The sequence below is a fragment of the Cyclopterus lumpus genome, chromosome 20 (genome assembly GCF_009769545.1).
Source record: "Cyclopterus lumpus isolate fCycLum1 chromosome 20, fCycLum1.pri, whole genome shotgun sequence".
Classification (NCBI taxonomy): Eukaryota; Metazoa; Chordata; class Actinopteri; order Perciformes; family Cyclopteridae; genus Cyclopterus; species Cyclopterus lumpus.
This window is the reverse complement of record NC_046985.1, coordinates 11,631,202-11,650,363: the sequence shown is the minus strand read 5'-3', so window position 1 is coordinate 11,650,363 and position 19,162 is coordinate 11,631,202. Positions and strand designations below refer to the sequence as shown.

The 19,162-nt window shown below is 41.0% G+C and overlaps 2 protein-coding genes across 7 annotated transcripts in view; both read left to right on the top strand.

Moving 5' to 3' along the window:
• The window catches only part of relch (RAB11 binding and LisH domain, coiled-coil and HEAT repeat containing), a 31,624-nt gene extending 27,867 nt beyond the window's left edge, over window positions 1–3,757 (top strand). For all 6 annotated transcript variants that reach the window (XR_004611701.1, XM_034559706.1, XM_034559708.1 and 3 more), the window contains 3 exons: window positions 350–438; window positions 1,097–1,167; window positions 2,441–3,757. Coding sequence is in view for 5 of the 6 variants with exons in the window: in XM_034559706.1 (XP_034415597.1) it covers window positions 350–438; window positions 1,097–1,167; window positions 2,441–2,561 (281 nt within the window). In the remaining variant the exon portion in view is untranslated. The remainder of the gene's footprint in view (window positions 1–349; window positions 439–1,096; window positions 1,168–2,440) is intronic.
• Window positions 3,758–6,403: 2,646 nt separating this feature from the next.
• Window positions 6,404–19,097, top strand: tnfrsf11a (tumor necrosis factor receptor superfamily, member 11a, NFKB activator). Its single transcript, XM_034560592.1, has 10 exons — window positions 6,404–6,681; window positions 10,853–10,931; window positions 11,375–11,500; window positions 11,611–11,757; window positions 11,849–11,939; window positions 12,335–12,411; window positions 12,650–12,757; window positions 13,070–13,119; window positions 13,363–14,194; window positions 17,455–19,097. The coding sequence occupies exons 1-10, from the start codon at window positions 6,607–6,609 to the stop codon at window positions 17,736–17,738; spliced, it is 1,869 nt and encodes a 622-aa protein (XP_034416483.1). The 5' UTR covers window positions 6,404–6,606; the 3' UTR covers window positions 17,739–19,097.
• The last annotated feature ends 65 nt before the right edge of the window (window positions 19,098–19,162 follow it).

Below are 19,162 nucleotides of genomic sequence, written 5' to 3'. Positions count from 1 at the left end.
TCACTGTTATTTAGAATAGTCCTAAGTATACTCCATACATCTGGAAATGCCTGGAATCACTATCCAAATAGTGTTTGTAACATCTTGGCTCTGAAAACACTAGCTTTTTAATGTATATGCCTCTACATGTAGTGAGAAAAACAAGAATGTCTGGAAGGTAAGGTCGGTTTTTGCGTTCCTTTTCTTCCATTCTGTCATTTCCAAATTACTCAATTTTAAAGTGAACACCCACATTTCCGAAACCTGCATTGGAGCCCCGAAAGTGATTTCTACCGTATGAATAGTAATGCACTCATTCATGGTGCTGCAAGGTGCTTTGGATCATTCCCGTCCTTAACTTCCTGTGCAGTTATTTCCGAGGAGGTGATGGTCAACCACTTCCTGCCTGGCCTCAGGTGTCTCCGCGCTGACATGGAGCAGCTCTCTCCTGAGCATGAGGTTAGGAGGCACTCCTGGAGGAAGGGGGGGGGGGGGGGATTTTCATGCACATATTCAGACACCGACTCCTATGCTCACAATGCATGCATGTGTTTAGTAGCTCGTCCCACTGGACCCGAGAGTCTCCTTCTTTCTGTGTTGTTTTTTTCCACAGAAGATCTTACATACTTTTGGTGAAGACACACAGTCTGACTCTTCACCTCTTTCTCAGACACACACACACACACACACACACATATAAACACACACACACACACACACGTCTGCCAATTTTATTTGTGTCTCCAAAATCTCAAGCGTACCATTTCATGTGAGCATTTTCCCAAGGTGACTAATGATCAGCTGATTTTATTTTTTCCCTGCGTACACATCCGCTCTGTCTGTCAGGTCTGCATACCGGCTACCAAGACAGGCATTATTTTCCAAAGTGGAACTTCCATGCAATAAAACATAAAAATACATAAAAGGTTTTTATTCAGTGATGTTGCAACATAATTAGACTATACGCCACCTGTCTTGTACCACTTCAGTGGTTAACAGCATGCTGTTTGCAAGTATTGTATCGATGGATTTGAAGTGGATTACAAACAAAAATGTGATTAAATCATTCAGTTTGTTTTTAGTGACATTTCATGTGTCTTTGTCGTGTCCTCCATAGGTTATTCTAAGTTCTATGATCAAAGAGTGCGAAATCAAGGTGGAAAACAGAGGAATGGCTGACGCACAAGGGTGAGGACAAACAATCAGTCCCATTCACACTATCACTACTTCTGAAATGATTTGCAAAATATTGGATTTTATTGCAAGCGATGCCGGGATGGCTTTAAAGTGGTAATTAAAAGGTATTTGTAGGGAGGAAGAAGTAGTCCAACTGTGAGGGGAGAGATCACTTAATAGTGTTGGGTCTGGACCTGAATTGCTAGTTTATTACTCATGGGAGAGCAGACCACTTAAGAGTTTTGAACCACACTCATTATGTGGGTATCTTCACACAGAGAGAGCAGAACAATAAAAGGAGTTGTTTGGGGAACACTAAGAGAGCTAGGAAACTGGCCAAACTGTGGGTGTCTTTTTAAATGATGTTCCACCCATCGTGTTAACATGTGTTGGCTCATGAAGAGTGTGCATATATGGATGAAAGAAGTGTGCATATATGGATGAAAGAAGTGTGCATATATGGATGAAAGAAGTGTGCATATATGGATGAAAGAAGTGTGCATATGTCTGCTTGTCTCTGAGGTTAAAATCTCGGTCCGTGCCAAGAGATGTTTGTTCCTCTTTCATTTTGGTGTTACAAGTCGCCTTCTCATACTATATTTGATCATGTGGATTATTATTTGCGCAGCTTGTGTCTTTCGAGTAGTTTTGACCTTGTAGAACTTCCCTCTCCCCATTTACTTACTATTGGCATTCCATAACAATGGTTTAATACTCCAGTTTAGTACATTTCACATGCTTATGCACATTTCTTCCGAAAGGTATATGAAATGTCTATAATTTCCTATAAATACTGTATGTAGAACAAGCGATGTGATGCATACAACAGTAAGCTAACAGTTTGCTGATATGAGCCATTTTGATAACACATTGTTTAGTTGTTCTCATCTTGAAGTTCTGAGATAGTGTTCACCAGTCAACGGACTCCTTAAAGTAATTAACTTAAGTTTGGGGATGGTGTTAAGATGTGATGTTTGCCAAGCTGCTGCATTGCTCAACAGAAGGGCAGAGTGTAACTGCTCAATCTGAATCCCAGATAACTCAAAAGAGGAACTTATGGTGTCGTTAGACTGTAAAGATCAGGAGGGGCTGTATTGGCACACGGCATTTCCCGTTTAATAGTAAAGGTTGTATGGTCCATATTGTGACGGCCTCAGGTTGTCCCTGTTTTGTCCAAGCTTGTCACAATACATGTAAATAAAGCAGAGTTAAGCTTGTCGCTTCATCGTGGCCAAATTCAACCTGTACGCCCTTTTTTTTTTTTTTTTTTTTTCTTTTCCCATAGCTCCATGTCCATTGCCTCCAGTTTGGTGGGTGAAGATGCCAAGACCAAGTTCCTAAGCAAGATGGGCCAGCTAACCACCTCCGGCGCCATGCTGGCAAACGTCTTCCAGAGAAAGAAGTGATCGATGACTGCAACTCACTGACAATCCCCTGCTGTCTTTTGGAGCATTTCATTCTACTGGGAAAGGCAATGGTTCAGTTTAAAGTAGAACAAAATCGTGTGTAATGTAGTTCAGTTTCAAGATATCAAGGTTTGCTGAAAGTTCAATTGATTTAAAACCTCCAGTGCAGCAGGACTCCGTGCTCTTTTAAGGTTAAAAGCAATGTTTTTTTTTTAGCAGTGACAGCTGAGGTTTTCAAAAGCATTGTCGAGGACAAGGGATTGCTTTTGTGAAATCGGTGTTGTCAACATTTGTCATTTGAGAACGAGGGGAGAGAGAGGAAGACACTGAACAGTGTTGAGATGCACTCAGAGTGATAACAAGGGACTTGTTTCTCGGACGTTTCTGGACTTAAAAAAGTATCACAAGATTTCATTTGATTTCACCGCAGTACTTCTTGTATCAGAAGAGCTTCACTCATCATTAGGAAACAAAACTCTGAGCACGACCTGCTGGATTTCATTTAGAATTTCAAACCCCACCTCGGAGCAAAAGGTTGTACGATAGATGCATTAACATGCATTTATTATCTAATTATTGTACCGAAAGACGATAAATGGCTCTGTTAAGAATGCCTTGTACAGTGCGTCTGTGCGGCTCTCTGAAGTATTGCATACTTGAAGCTATGAAAAAAATCTGTCTCGCCTTTTATTTCTTCAAAGTCTGTCACTGTTTTTGTTTTTGTTTTGACAGCTTGTATTTTATAACTTATTTATGTCTTAATGAAAAAGAAAAGAAACTATTCTAACTTCCAAAGAAATTTGCACTTCACCTTCCTATTTTCTATTTTGTTCTTTGATATGGTCTGTCTATGTATGATTTGTTTTAATTCAGACTCTTATACATGATGAACATTATCACTACTGTTAATGGATTTATTTTTTGTTTATCCGTTTTGGCAATGTGAAGTCGGAAGGGAACACTGCTGATAATTATTCCTTCTGTCCGTTGCATCTTGTCTCTGTGTTGCAGTGTCTCAGATAACTGTACTTTTTTCTTTTTCTAAAGTGGGTATTTGGTTCTATTTTTGTTGTTCTTTTTAGATATGCTCTATGAGAAATGACTATCATACACTGTACTGGAAAGGATGGTACTCATGTATATTTGAAATCGGTGTCATGGTGTAATAAAAGATGGAGATCAGTTGTGTACTTAAATATGCCTCTGGAGGCTTCACTGAATGTCGGCATGCTTTTACACTTCTTGGTGTCCCACGTTTTGATTATGGCTCATGGATCTGAGTGTCGACAGGTGTTGGGAGGCTGTAAAACAAAGTCATTTCACAGACAAACACACACTTGCTGTCCCTGCCCCTCACAGCCAACCCTTTGATGTGGTCTATTGTCTGCTTAGTACAACAAACCAAAGTCCATCTTATGGGACATTCCCACTGCAAATAAGAGCCAAAGTAAAAGCTCACATCTGCCGTCAAGATTGCACTATCTCTCAAATTAACGTGGTTAACTTTGGCCTACATCATCAAATGCATGCGACTGATCTCAAAGATGTGTGTGTGTGTGTGTGTGTGTGGACCTCAGAATGTCACCACAGGAATTCAAAAGGGGCAATTAAAGCACAATCCATCTTTATTTTGTAATTATTGTTTGACATTAAGTAGCAGAAAATGTGGTTTGCCATGTCAATGATATTGTCCATAAAAATCATGTTGGACACTTCTGATTGACATGTAGTGGAATGCAGTACATTTACAAATATTGGAAATAGACGTGTGTAAAGCAGGGCATTGTGGAGTGGCACTCATTTATTGGTTGAACATTATGCGAGTGAATGATCCCTTCTTGATAAAAGAAAACAGAATTTGCATTTTCCAGGCTAATATTCAACCATCGTCACTGATAACGTGCCAGGTGGACAAATAACAGATACGCGACAGGGTGGAACTTTGTGGGCGTGCCTGTGTATCTGTCTGTGTCTGCAGATATGTAACTGCAGAGAGATGCCTGATGTGTGATTTTGATTTCTATTGAGCAGCTTTGTGTCAAAACAAAGCCTCTGATTGCCAAGACCCTCTGCTTGGCTTTCTCTGTCTGTGCATGTGTCCATGAAAGTTCTCCTGGCACTTTGTTGCTGCAGAAATGGCGTCAGCAGGCAGCTCTTACTCACATCGGTGACTTTGGTGACTCACTGGTCAAATCTGTTTCCAAAGCAAGCAGATCCAACCCGCGGTTCGAAGCCTTACTGTTATTATTCCACTGTGTTCTGTGTGGATGTGAGGGCCACATGTATGTTTTTTTTGGGTTTTTTTAAGCCCTCTCCGCTTCTTTCAAGGGAAGCCGTGCCGAACCCTTGAAGCTCCCTCCAATACCATGGTACCAAATCAGGCTGCGGCTGCTTTCTTCTATGGAACAAGTGTGTGTTACTTTCATGGAAACCATTCCACTGGCCCATAGTGTGTTAATTGATGAGCTGTCTGGAATATACATGAACTTTGACTTGTTGTAAGTGATGCTAAGCAACACAACCCACATCCTTGCAGACACATCTGCACAGGCTGTGTGCTCTGACCCAGGTCATCTGAAGTGTGACGCTTGCATGGTGTTTGCCTGCAGTGGATCGATATTTTTATACATCAAAACAACCTAAATTGTAACTTTTATGTTAGAAGTGGAGCCTAACGGCGACTTCTCAATGTTTTCAGTTTTGATGTTCGGGGGTTGACTTTGGTGTGAATGTTTGGGGTGCGTTCAGACTCAAGTTGAGGTTTCTCATTGCTATGAGAGTCTAATCTGGCTCTTAATTGCTACCGTGCGAGCTGCAGAGGCTCCACCACAAAACAGCTTCTCTCAGCATGTTTTGACAGGAAGTGGGGGAGAGGGAGGACAGAGCCCTTTGCCTCCACTGGCTCAGCCTAAAATCCTCATTATTCTTCTTTCTCCCTCAATTGAACTTTTGAATTCAACTTTTTTTTACCTATCTACACACCTCAAGTCATTGTAATTTTTTAGTCATAATTTGTAAAAACGTCCGGAATACCACTATATGCAACGAGTGCTGCACATTAACACCGATATCTGATTGATCATTTTAAAATATATCCTTTTGTCTCTTTTTTTTCTTCTTTTCTTTTCTCTCTCCAGTTCCATAACTCTTAACAAGGAATATAGATTGCTTCATTTCTTTGCATCTCTTTTGTTGTTTACCTCTTCTTTGCTCTTGTGTCGATCAACCCTGTTTTATCCATTCAGGGCCTTCGCATGCAATTCAATATTTGCATAACTGTCAACTTGAAGGAACATTTTCTCCTCTTTCTCAAACCGCCCCTCATTGACTCGCCATGCAAATACGTTGTTTTTTCTCTCTTTCTGCCCAAGGGGGCTGTCACGATGCTTTAAAATTAATGTTTTTTTCCAACTGTAGAAATATACAGGAGTGTTCCAGGAGCTGCCCGCTCACCTAGCATGACCACAGGCTTTTGATCAAGTGTGTGGTTATCTGGCTTGAGCTCATAACATAACTTGTTTGGCCAATCACATGAGAAGTGCTCCTTGAGAAACTCTTTCGAAAATAAGTTGCGCATTAAACATTAAAGTTGGTCATCACAGAAACATGTAGTGACAGTATTTCTAATATGGGACCAATGGTAATCTCCTACATCCCAGAGAACAACCAGACACACTTACTTTACCTGTCACATATGAAATAGAGCTGTGCTCAGAGGTAGGAAAGAAGAGTGGGAGTGAACCTCGTTTTGGCATACAGTATGGCAACGTGGGAGGAGTTCGTTCCCTCCCTCCCTCCCTCAGTCCGTTTTTACAAGCTGTTGCATGCAGCTTTCTCCACAACGCGTGGGTGATAGCAGAAGGATGAGAAGAAAGGTGGTAACTGCAGCTGCCTCATGAATGAAGGCGCAATAATGCCCTGTGAGATGGTGTGGAGGCCCCCGCGCACAAGAAAAGGACTGTGAGTTCATCTGAAGAGGAATTGGATCTTGGCGTTAAGAGTCGTCACCTGGGCTGAGAAGTTTGCCTCAAATTAACCAGCAAAGATGAGATCGAACACTTCTACAAGTTGGAGAGTCCGAGGCTGGATAACGTGCGTCCTCGTCACCTTTTACGCACAGGTAATAACACACTTCTTGTAATAAATAGAAGGTTTAGAGGTACCTGATAACACAATTAGGAGTGCATGTCATACTCTTGTCTCCTATATGCACTACGTTTTAGGAAAGGGCTATTGACAACATTCTGACACCCCTGATGTTTTATTTTGCGTGAGGAGATGGGGAAGGAGGTTTGTAACAGTAAACCAGAATATGTGTCATCACAAGTCGTATGAACTGGTCAAAGGGAGAAGGACGGGAAGGGGGGGATTTTCACACTGACTGGAAATAGTTGTGTTTGGGTTGAGTCCACCTCGCCTGTTCTGACCGCAGAAAGCCAGCTGGCAGCTGAATGCGCTTTCGCCCTGTGCAAAGTATTATCTCGCGCGGGCCAAATGGCTCATCGGGAATCTCGTTGGCTCTTCCAGAGAAGAGACTTCCAACGTGAGAAGCAGAGTCCAACAAGAGTTGCCACTTTAAACAACAACAACAACATATTCCTATGTTTCACAGTCACTGTCGCCATACGGCTACTCGCAGTTTACTTTAATACATCATGCAAAGCATCATTTTATTGTTTTCATTGACATCATAAGAACTGCGTAATGGCCCCAGCTGATCCCCTGCCACAGTTTAATTTAAGTGAATGGGCCGTGGCATGTTGTTGTCTATGTTGTTTAGTCCAAGGAGCTAACTCTGTCCAGGTGGAAGTATAGTTTATAGGATGTGGTCGTAGTGGTGGGACTGCAGGGCACCAGCCGGCTGCCACTGCCTGTTTGCCCGTGTGCCTGTTATCGTAAGTCAGCATGGTTCCGACTTTGACTGGAACAGACGCTCTTTCTTCCCTGTTTTTTTTCTTCTCTGCTTCACAGACATGTGTTGCAAGAGAGAGCGCGTAGGCAGGGCACTGCGTCTTGTCCATGCAGAGATCCAGAGAGGCATGGTGTCAAATACCAAGCATCATTTGTTCAAGTAGTGGCAACAAGAGTATGATAGCTGGAAAAACGAGTCAGTGTCTGGAAGGGAAGAACAGTTTTGAATGTACGTTTGAAGGCGACTCTGCAAACCTTTGTCTTTGGTTTGTTCTCACCGTGGTCTTGCCATTGCTGACTCACAGCATCCCCAAAGAATTCCCCTTAATGTTTTGGTCTTCAACCACTTTATCCAAGTCAATTCCAAACTGTCTGTGTAACATTGAGCAATACAAGATTACTTCAAGATGTCAATGCTCAAGAATACTTCAAGTGTCAATGCTCTCAATTGAGGTTTGGTGGATTCATTTGTTTGCCTACCCCACATGGCTCCTTTACTATTTTATTAGCAATTCATGCCCTTGAGCATCTTTCATTCGATTATCCATCGGCAATCTCTCAGTACCTCTTTCCCAACTCCCTCCATCTAATATTCAACCAGCAACCCGTCTTCATTGTAATCATTTAATTGACCAAGAGCTTTATTTCTAACCCGCTGTAGCTCCATCCATCCATCCACCGTCATGTCAGTAGTCAGACTTGAACAATGACACAACTGCAGATCCAAGTTTGGTTTAACTATACAACAGACACATCAAATTATTGGGAAAAAAACTGTCTAGTGTGTGACAATAGAGCTTTGTGTGGAGACATCATTAGATTATAATAGTGATAACACTTTTAGTATGGAGCTGACACAACCCAATTGAGCTCTGTCTTCTATCAAAACTGCTTGCATCATGAGTTTTTTCTCGGACAGCTGCCTCTGCTGTGTCACTTGATATCTGGCTTTTATTGAAAATCACAACCAGCCTTTAACACAAGACATTTTAAACTGCCTTTGAATATTACTTGAGTAATTTCTTTTTCATGCTCATACATGGTTGAAGTTTTGAATGTTTTTATCAGGAGATGTTTTAAATATCCTGATTTTACAGGTATGGCAATTCAAATAAGTTGTTTCAATACCTTTTTAAAAAATGAATCACATTAGCAAACAGTGTACTCAGATTAAATTGTGCAGCACGCTGTGCTTCTCTTGGCTTGATGCCAACGGCTGCCGTTATGCAAATTCTCTTGTATTCTGACTGCTGTTGGAATGCACTTGTTTGATAGGATCACACAAATGCTGGGAAAATATGTTCACATGGGTAATAATGTTATATCACCAGAGCAACGGGACACTTGATGACCCTTTGTCCTTTTTTCTACATTGAATGGCCAAAACTGACTATTTCCCCTTTTACCTCCCTCATCATTAGACTCACACACACACTCAAACTCAAGTGTATGTTTGAATCCCCAGCAAATAAAGTTAGCTTTGAGGTTGGATATTCCATCATAACCTATAATCATATAGGGTGGATCAGCTCTTTTAGTCTTACATATATATTTAGTGAGTCGAAAACCTTGCATAACTGACACCCAATATTTAGATGTAATAAAAATACAATTCCCAGCTTTCTTTTGGTTGTATGGCTTGACCACCACTGTCCTTTGTGTCTCCACGTCTCTGTCTGTCTATTCATCCACCTATCTACAGTACACAAACATGAACCTCTTAGCATGGGAACCGTTACTTGTGTCACTTCTGCCGCAGCACATGGTCCTTGTTAGCGCTGCAGTCTGAGCTGTGAGCGCTGTGCATCATGATCCCTCTGGTTACATTATAAAACCAAGACTGGCTGATGTGTGAGAGGCTTAATGGAGGTAATTAAAAGCCTCCGTGTTCTTGGTGTTGAAGCCCGGGGCCAGACAGACAGACAGACAGACAGACAGACAGACAGACAGACACTGAGGCTAAACAGAGTTTAACGTGGAGGTGTGAGAAAGAGAGGGAAAGAAATAACAAGAGAAAGAGGAGGACAGGGTGTGAAAGACAATGTTAGAGTTAAATCACATTATTTCCTTTATCTAATAATATTGTGCCTCTTAAGATTTTAACATGAAACCATTTTTTATTTTTTTTAAAACTAAGAATGTAATTCTTTTGAGGAAGGTTGACATTTGAGTCCAGACGGATGCACCATTGGAAAGAAAAGATAGCCATTGCTGACGATTATGATGACGGTCGTCTCTGGAAAGAGGATGATGGCTTGATCACATTTCACTTAACTGGACCTCTGCGGCACCAGCATTTCTTTAGAGTACACATTACAGAATGAATGACTAAATTAATGTATAATTTCATTGGAAAAAGAAGCTTTCAGAAGGGCTGAGTGAGGGAAAAGTAGAAGGTTTGATACCAAGTTAGAGTGCAGTCAGGCTTAGAGGTTGTATTTGTTTTACATTTAAATATAGACACTGTGGCTTTGGCATATATCCTGTCATAACAGCCAGATTCTCTAATTCAGCAATGTGGCTCGGAGTTCACCGGTCCCTAATTTAGTTTGGCTGGAGCATGTGTTCAGTATGTGAGAGCCTGCACGGCTTACCTTTGTGGCCTCTTTTTTTAAAATCAGAGTTCCCATTTATTGTTTAAAACATACACAGATGTTTCACTGTTAACTTCCATGTTCATTGCAACTAAAGCTCTAGCATTCCATAGTAAGGATATCAAGTATTATATCAAGTTTGAATATAATGAATTCACCTTTAAGCTTAACTGCTGCCTCAAGATTTGGTTTTATTCTCATTTACTGATTAGGCAAGTTGACCAATTCTACCAATAACATGGTGAGTGTCTTTTAGCCGCTGGCGAGTGGGGATCAGGAGAACATCAGCAGCCAAGTGTTTTTTAATTATTATTATTTCAAGCCAACTGGACTGGATTGGATTAAGTTCCAGTTAGTTCTCCTTATGCGACTGGTTGCTATTGGTTTTGGTTTGATGGTTTGGAGGGTGTGCTGTGGTCAGGTGCTTCTGAGAGTATGGAAAGAATTCCTGGGCATGTCTTGGAGATATTTAACCATCGTCTTCCTCTCATTACTCACCACCATCTGAAAATATCACATGTGGATTTGAAAGATGAGCTAAAGAAGGAGAATAATTGCAGTAGAAAAGTGTGGCATGCATAAAACAGTTTTTTAAAAGCACTGAAGAGAGATCTATGTTTTTGCTCATCTTTAGAAGGAATGATGTTCCAAGTTCCAAAGAAATTTGGTCTTCACTTTTCTATTTTGTTCTTTGATAATGTCTGTATATATATATGTATATCACATGAAAAAGCTATCTTACTCAAAATAACATAAAACTAATTTTATGTCCTGATGTGTTTTTAGAACGCTGTCTCCAAATCTCTCCGGTGTAATGAAACACATTATTTATTAGGCTCCAGGTGCTGCAAGAAGTGTCAACCAGGTAATAACACACACACACACACACACACACACACACACACACACACACACACACACACACACACACACACACACACACAGACACACACACAGAAATTACACAAGAAAGTAGCTGATTTGCACGACGTAAGTAGCATACAATAAAAATAGATTTCCATTCACAAAGATCCTAAATCAAAAGAGGAAGAATGCTTAAAAAAGGAACATCTTAGCTAAAAATGGCACTGACGTACACGTGTGTTTTCACAACCACACACATTTTGCATTGACATTTGGTCCACTAAAAGTACTCATTCATTTTAATAGAAAAGGGGCTCTAATTTTGTCAATTTCATTCCTCTTTTCTCTTCTTCCATAAGGGTTTGTTAGTGTTTATGTGATTATGTACGGGTTGTTAACGCCATCTGTCTTTCTTTATCCCTCTGTCTCTTTATTTTTGGTTAGGCTTCCGTTTGTTTTCCGAGTGCACTAATTCCAAACCGACTATATGTAATAAATGTAATCCGGGTGAATACCAGCCTGGCTGGACTAGAGAGGACCAATGTCGCCTGCAGAAGCGCTGTGACCCAGGTCAGTACCAGCAGATCAGCCTGCGGAGTGGAGTTTTAGATGTAACGCACATGATCATTCTTTTCAAGGACCTGCCTTTGCACTAATATACTCTTACCATTGACTACCAGTTAAGGGTTTTATGGAGAGGCCTGAAAACCTTGTGGCAGAGGAGCCATGTCGCTGCCATTCCAGCCTCCAATGCTACCACATCAACTGTGAGTACTGTGAGAAGATACCCATCTGCAGTCCTGGACATGGACTCGAGGTGGACCTCGGTGAGACACGTGAACACAAAACACACCTCAAACAATTACAGCAGCTGAGAGGGTCACTGAGAGCAACGCTACAATTTGTTATTAATTCCAGAGTCTTCCAATGGAAGGCAGACATGTGTCGCATGTAAGAAAGGCTTCTTCTCTGCTGACAACAGTGCCGAAAAATGCAAACAATGGACTAAGTGAGTTTAAATGCACACACACACACACACACACACACACACACACACAGGTTTTAGTCTGGAATCATGAAGGGAAAATGCAATTGGGTAGTTGTTGTGTGCCTCACCACCAACCAGCCCCTAATGAGTAATACTCACACCACTTCCCCTGGAACCCTGCACCAGATACCAGCTTCCACTGCCGGCCGGATGCGTGATGATGATGGTGGAAAGAGGGAGGAAGAATTTTTTTTTTTTTTCTCCATCTGTTCCTTTTTCTGTCCATTGCAGATTCATCTGTAAAGGATTTCAGGTTGGCCTGTAAAATGTAGAGGGAAAGAAAAACCAACAACTAGTAGGTCCAGTTGTTTAAATACTCCCCCTGACTGTTTTTGTGATTTCATCCTCTCTTCTAGCTGCAAGGCTAAAGACAAGAGGGAAACACAGCCAGGCACCGCTCAGGCTGATGCAGTGTGTGGACCATTTATTTCTGGTAAGACATTGACACCTTCACTGCAGACTTGTCACCATACAGAGCCAATGTAATGCACATTCAAGCCCTCAAAATATAGATACACTTTCCTCGGGCTAATAGTCTCTGATAATTGGAAGTTTAAGAGAAATAGTGTGTGATTTATTTCTATCCTTGACAGATATTTATGACTTTTTGTACCTTTTGGCAGATGTTATGTGGAGTGGAAAACCAAGCTCTGAACTCCTCTATCTTGCAGGTGCAGCATCCTCCTGGGTTGTAGTGTCCGTGCTGTCAGTCATCACAGTTCTCTGCCTCCTCATCCTGCTCCTCTTCTGCTACAAAGACAAACTGAAATTACTCTCTGGTAAGTTACAGTCATATTCATCTTGAAGTTCATCTCTAGCTATGATGTTTCATTATTGTTATTTACATGAATATATGTTTTCAAGGTGTCATACATTGCAGACATTGGTTAAAAAAAAAGACATTGCATTTACCTAAAAAGACCAACTCAAGTATTGAGTAAAAGTGACTATCTAACGTCTGATCACATTAAGAATGATCATTTCAGGTGTTCATTTACCTCTTTGCAATACATCTTCACCAGAAATCATTAAGAGTTCTTCCACTGCATTGCACTCAGTATTAAGATACAATGGGTTGTTTCTTTGTCTAGTAAATCTGCGATCCTGTGTCCAGAATCTGAAGAGGACTAGGATACAACAGGTAAAGTGGAGTTTCAGTAAGAACGCTATAGAAATACATTGAAGCCAAAGTGTTTGCAAGTAATCCCACCTACTTATTAGATTGTTTATGAAAAAAATTATCAAAAGAAGCAATCAGAAATAAATACAGCTTCTACGTCTATTACTACATGGTGTAGGGTTTGGGAAATCACATACGTCTTACTACTCATGCACAAAATAACAGTAACTTACAATGCCCCTTTCTTTGTTTCTGCTGTTCCAGGAGACCTTGGCCCCTCTTTACCACAGTGGAGCCGGAGGAGGATTAGGAGGTGGCCCCAAATATATACCATGTGAGACGACCAAACTCATCTGCCAAGCACCCCACAGCCCCGCCGATGAGCACCCATGCACCTTTCCAACATCCGTTCCCGATGTCAAGGTCTCACTGCCCTTAACGGGGGAAAGGACGGAGGAAGAAGGGACCAAGGGGAAGATAGTGATGGAGGATCAGAGTGAAGGGCCCGGAGAACCCGAGGAGGTGTCAGAAGAAGAGGAGGTTGCGAGTGTGTCTCCTCTTTTGGCAGGTTCTTGTGTGTGTGTCATTCCTGTCCATGAGCCATTGGAAGTAGGGGATAATGAGGACTGTAGCCAGGCTGTCAGCCCCGGGACTCCAGGAACCTGCTCATGCAGAGGGCTGGATGGAGATGAAAGTGGGAAAGAAGAGAGAATTGGGAGTGTCAGGACAGGCGGTAATGGAGAAAATGAACTCTGCCTGCCGCTGTCTCAAGCTCAGATAAGACCAGAGTTCAAACTTCACCTGACTGACAGGTCACTGGTAAAGCAGGAGGAATTGTACAGACTGGCAAGCACAGACTCCACCTCGACAGAGAACGGTACAACCTCTCCGATGACCTCGGTCAGCCCCTTGATGACTTCCTCATCTGTTGGAGATCTCTACCTGGACAAGCCCACTGAGGCCTCGAGCCCGGAGCAAGGTCAGGGACTTTCCTGGAGGGATGGCAAGGGAATCAAACTCTCTTCTGGAGAGTTAGATCTTGAGTGTTCACCTGAGAGCCTCCATAGTCAGCTGACTGAACCAACTCTTACCTCAGGTTAGTACAAATTTAACACTTGCATTGTTTAGTATGCCATAAAGTCACATAGAGTATACCATCAAAGGGTATTAGTATAGTATGTTATAAGAAAATCAGGAAAATATGTAGTATAATAAAAATAATTATGCATGCAATAACTGTGGGTCAGTGGTTAGCAGGTCCGTCTTTCAATCAGGGGGTTGGCGGTTCAATCCCTGCCCTAGTCGATGTGTCCTTGAGCAAGACACTTAACCCTGAATTGTTCCCTGTAGCTGTGTACAGTGTATGAATATAACATGATTGTAAGTCGCTTTGGATATTTTTTTGGATTTGTAATGTAATGTAAATGTAATGTAATAAAGTATGCTATAAAAAAGTCAATATATTATGTTCCAGAAAAAGTCATAGTACGTCATAAACAAGTAATAATATAGTATGTCCTCAAAATGTGATTAAAAGTCATTACCAACTACCTAAAAAGTAATAGTACAGTATTTGATAAAAAGTCTTCCAATAATAAGTCTTTAAAAAGTCACGAAAAGTCATAGTGTAGTATGTCATCAAAAATTAATAGTATAGTATGTCATAAAGAATGCATAGTATATTATGCCATTAAAAAGCCATAGCAAGTCATATTGTACTAAAAATGTCAGTGTGTATCATAAAAAGAAGTTGTGAAAAATGAACTCTAAATACCAACTTATTATTGCATAATTATGACTTGGAAAGTTAATCTCATGATGATTTAGTTGCTCAGAATCTTGACTAAATTGTACCAAAGTGCTTTTACTTTTATTATTACCAACCCTTTCCAAAACACATTCCATGGTAGAAATGTGCTTTTATACATCTGTCTGTTGATCATCAGAAAGTCAAGCGATTTTTGTTGTAATCTCATGGGGCATAACAAAGATGCTGTGGAGATAGATATATTTCCTGAATATTTTAGCTGTGACCACTCAAACTGTCAATGAAAACTGAATGCACCATGTTGTGTGCTCCGGGGATATTGGCTCATTACTAAGTCTGTTGGACCACAGTTGTGTTTGCCAGGTGGATTCTTGGTTCTTTGTTTATGTCGACAGTCACCACCACTGTATGGCCACAGGGTCATACCCATACGTGATTTGATATAGAAACCAGCAGCGTTCTCTTTTCATAATAGGTGGGACTGGCGACCAAGAACAACACAAAGAAATGAATGTTGGTTTTAATGGAAAGTTTCACTTTCACATGGTGTAACTTGTATTGTTCTTTACGAGAACAATACAAGTTACACTGCCAAAAAGAAAAAACTCTGGAAAACGTATATGTATTGTGCCTCAAACACTGAGTGGTTATGGTTAGTTCTTAAGGCCGTATGATCAAAACGGTCTGATGAGTACAGTGGTTAGTTTAAACTGGGGTATTTTTAGCTGAACATTTTAGTTTCATTATTTGAACGCAGAATTTGTGTGATTGTTTCTAAGAAATATGTCTTATGAAAGCCGGTATTGATGGCTTGACCCCGGACTTCGAAGGACCACACAGAAAGCAGGAATGAGATATCTGAGTGTTTGATGAACTAGTGAACCACCAGAACCACACTCTAACATACAGTGGTGTGCGTGTGTCATTCTGAACTAGGCCATCTTCAAAGCTACTGTTTACCCAGAGTTCCATAGGGTTGCGCAAAGTGACCACAGCTTTAATTGAAGCAAGATGTGCGCAGCTTGAGTAATACTTTCATAACCCTGCCCACCCAACAAAAAAAAAACACACACAGACACACAAAAAGCTGTTTTGACTCTCACTGATGACTTGGTTCTTTAATTACACCCTGGCTGGCCTGAGTGGAACATCATTTCCCATGGCAATCGCAGGTGATTAAATAGTTCCCTGCATGGAATCTATTTATAATTGTGAGTAAAAAAAAAGAAGTGATGTTCCATTTTAGTCTCACATTGTTCACACATAGATGCTGGACAGTATTCAACATCAGTCATACGTTGGACTCTCAGCAGCTTCAGTTTTGGGGTTTACAAGCATTTGTTTAAGAACATATTGACAGCAGTAATGACCCAGATATGTTTTACTGCTCGAGGAATTAAACTGGCAGCTGTCCATGTAAAATGAGCAACATTTGGCAGAGAGCTGCGTACAATTGTGGTTTTTGCTGAGAATGAGCTGGAGAGGGGTACACAAGTTCAACTTTAGTCTTTGGTTTAAAAACCCTGTCAGCACACAATTGTTGGGCATCCAGAAAAGAAATCAGCTTGACAGAAGAACCCAAAGCAGATTCCACAGAGCTTTGTTTTCAAAGTTGTGGTGAATTGACATAGTTTTGAGCTCGACCTCTCAGACTGATATTCCAGGAAAGGCTCTCAGATGGGGAACACTGAGCCACACTTACTGTGATTGGGTTTGTCTGCCTTTGCAACTTTATAGGGGTGTAAGTGTATGTGTATGTGTGTGTGTGTGTGTGTGCGTGTGTGTGTGTGAGTGTGAGTCACTGAGGGTCGGCTTGTCCTGTCGGCTGGAAACTCAGACAGAAGGCTGGATAAAATGGGAACCAGAGGCTTATTGTGGTGAAAGATGGCTTACAAAACAAAAACACACATTTTATTTCCTAATTCACCTGGTTGGCTGGAATCCTTATATAAGTAGTACATGAATAATAGTAGAACAGTCGGCTTGTTCTGTCGCCAGTTTGTACGTTTCTTCTTGAGAAACACGGAAATAAAGGTTAGACAGAGGTGAACATCAAAATATTTTGCATTTATTCAGCCATGTCTGTAAAATCTTAAACCCAAATAAGGTTGTTTTCAGAGGTCTTGAGTTTCTCACGCTAAAAAGTGCTGGACCCTGAAACAAATAAGGCAGAAAGGATATGATATGGCGGTCTATGTAGCTGTGGCCTCTCTGTGGTCATCCTGCATGGTCATTACGCCCTCTGTCCGTTTGTCATCTGAGGTTAGCCAAGATATAATCCCGTCTTCACTGGCTGTATGTGGCAGAATTTGAAGGCCATGTCTTGCACAACTGTACCATATAGAAACATAATTTCCCAATAAGGTGTCAATCTACCCATTATTTTCTGTACCAGTCAATGTTGATTTATTTGTCATGAAACCATGGCTTTTGTCACACTAGCCCACATTAGAAAAAAAGTGTATGTACCAGGCAAATATTACCCATAAATAGTGTCCCATTTCCTATCCCTTTGCCACACTTGTGCCTATGTGTTTTCTACTTCTCACAATTCCCTCTATTTCTCCTTCCCACATTTTTCCGTACAGGTCAGGTGTCTGGGAGCCACAACACCACCTTTATCTCCAGCGGTCAGGTGATGAACTTCAGCGGCGATGTCATAGTCGTCTATGTCAGCCAGACGTCTCTCGGTAGCGAAGGGGCGGGTCAGGATGATGCCTTCGGGAGCCCTGTCCAGGAAGAGGCCAATGAGACGGCTCTGTTTTTCCAGAGCAGCATGAGGCCACAAGGGGACTCCATTAGTCAAAGCACCTTGCAAGACGAGACACTGCCAGTCCAGGAAGTGATGGAGGAGCGGCTGCTGAGGAAGTGAAAAGTGACTACTGGCTGTTTGTTTGTCAGAAGACGAAGTCAAAGAACATTATTGATATTCTATACAGCCAAAGTACCCACGGACTGCGCTACCTCTTTCCTTCAGGACAGTACAGTGACCATTTCAGTGACAATCAGTTAGCCAATGTAAAAATGACTCAGCTCCTAATTGCATGAAAAAAAGCCTGAATAAATCTGTAAACCATCCGTGCTTTCTGCAAAGAAGAAAGGGGGGAAAAAGGGCTTTTATTTCAAATGAAGCTGAGCAGAGAACAACTTTTTAGGGATGTGGAGCTATCAATCTATGCCTACATCATTGGTTTGGATACATTTCACACAGTCACTCAATCTTGCCTCAGGCATCTCCAAAGTGCCTTTATTCATTTTCCATTGGAAGGGTTCATGCTTTTTCAAGTGGAAACTCCCTCCTTTCTAGACAAAGATGGGGAATTTTGTTTGGAATAAGTTGTGGAACTAGGGTTCAGACTGGAAGAACTTCATGTTTTTATTGTTGAATGGAAATTGCAGCTGGGTCATGATATAACAGCGTTAGTGCATTTTTCATTTCCCACCTTCCACCATTGGCTAGCCCGGGTTAAAGTCTGTACACTCCTGTTTTTAATCGTACTACATTTGATATTTGCATGATTTCAAGAGTGCCCATGCATAACAAAATATCCACCATGTGGATATAATTGTGTTTGCTGTCACAAAATCAAGCCATTAAAGTAAATATTTGTATGTTAGACATTCAATCTACAAGCTACATTACTATCTGGCATTTCACTGAGTGAATGTCCCTTTTTTGGGGGTTAAAGGGTTCGACAAAAGCTAATTTACAGTAAACAGACACACCCAGTTTTGGTACGATGCTTATTTATCCCATATGTAGATTTTTTTAAATTCTCTACGTATTGCACTTAGTGCAGTGTGTGTCTAACAAAAAAAATGCTATGCATTTGATAAGCTATTTTATTACTGGTTTGTTTTGTTTCATTATGTTTTAATGTACAAGCCTTCATGAAGAAAAGTAAAATGTCAGCCTGTTTATATTTGAATTAATTTGACAAAGTAGATTGTTTATGTATTATTTCAGGAGATATGTGATCAATGTCTGTATATATTTCAAAAGAAAAGGATGTATATGTGAATGTCTTCGTGCTTCCTCATTTGATTTGAGCTGTGCTAAGTGGCGCCATTAACAGCAGGCAAAACGCACATGTCGGAGTTATAAGGGACTGTTCGATTACAACATCGCCATATCTTTGCAGCCATACGATTATGTACATATCAATCAAACCTACTGCAATGAATGACTGAAAGAATATTTTGATTGAAATTAAATACGTTTTGCATCTAATCCACCCAGGGTTGGCTGCGTTCCTACATTCTGTGGTTTCTCTCTGTCAACTTTCCTATTCTGGT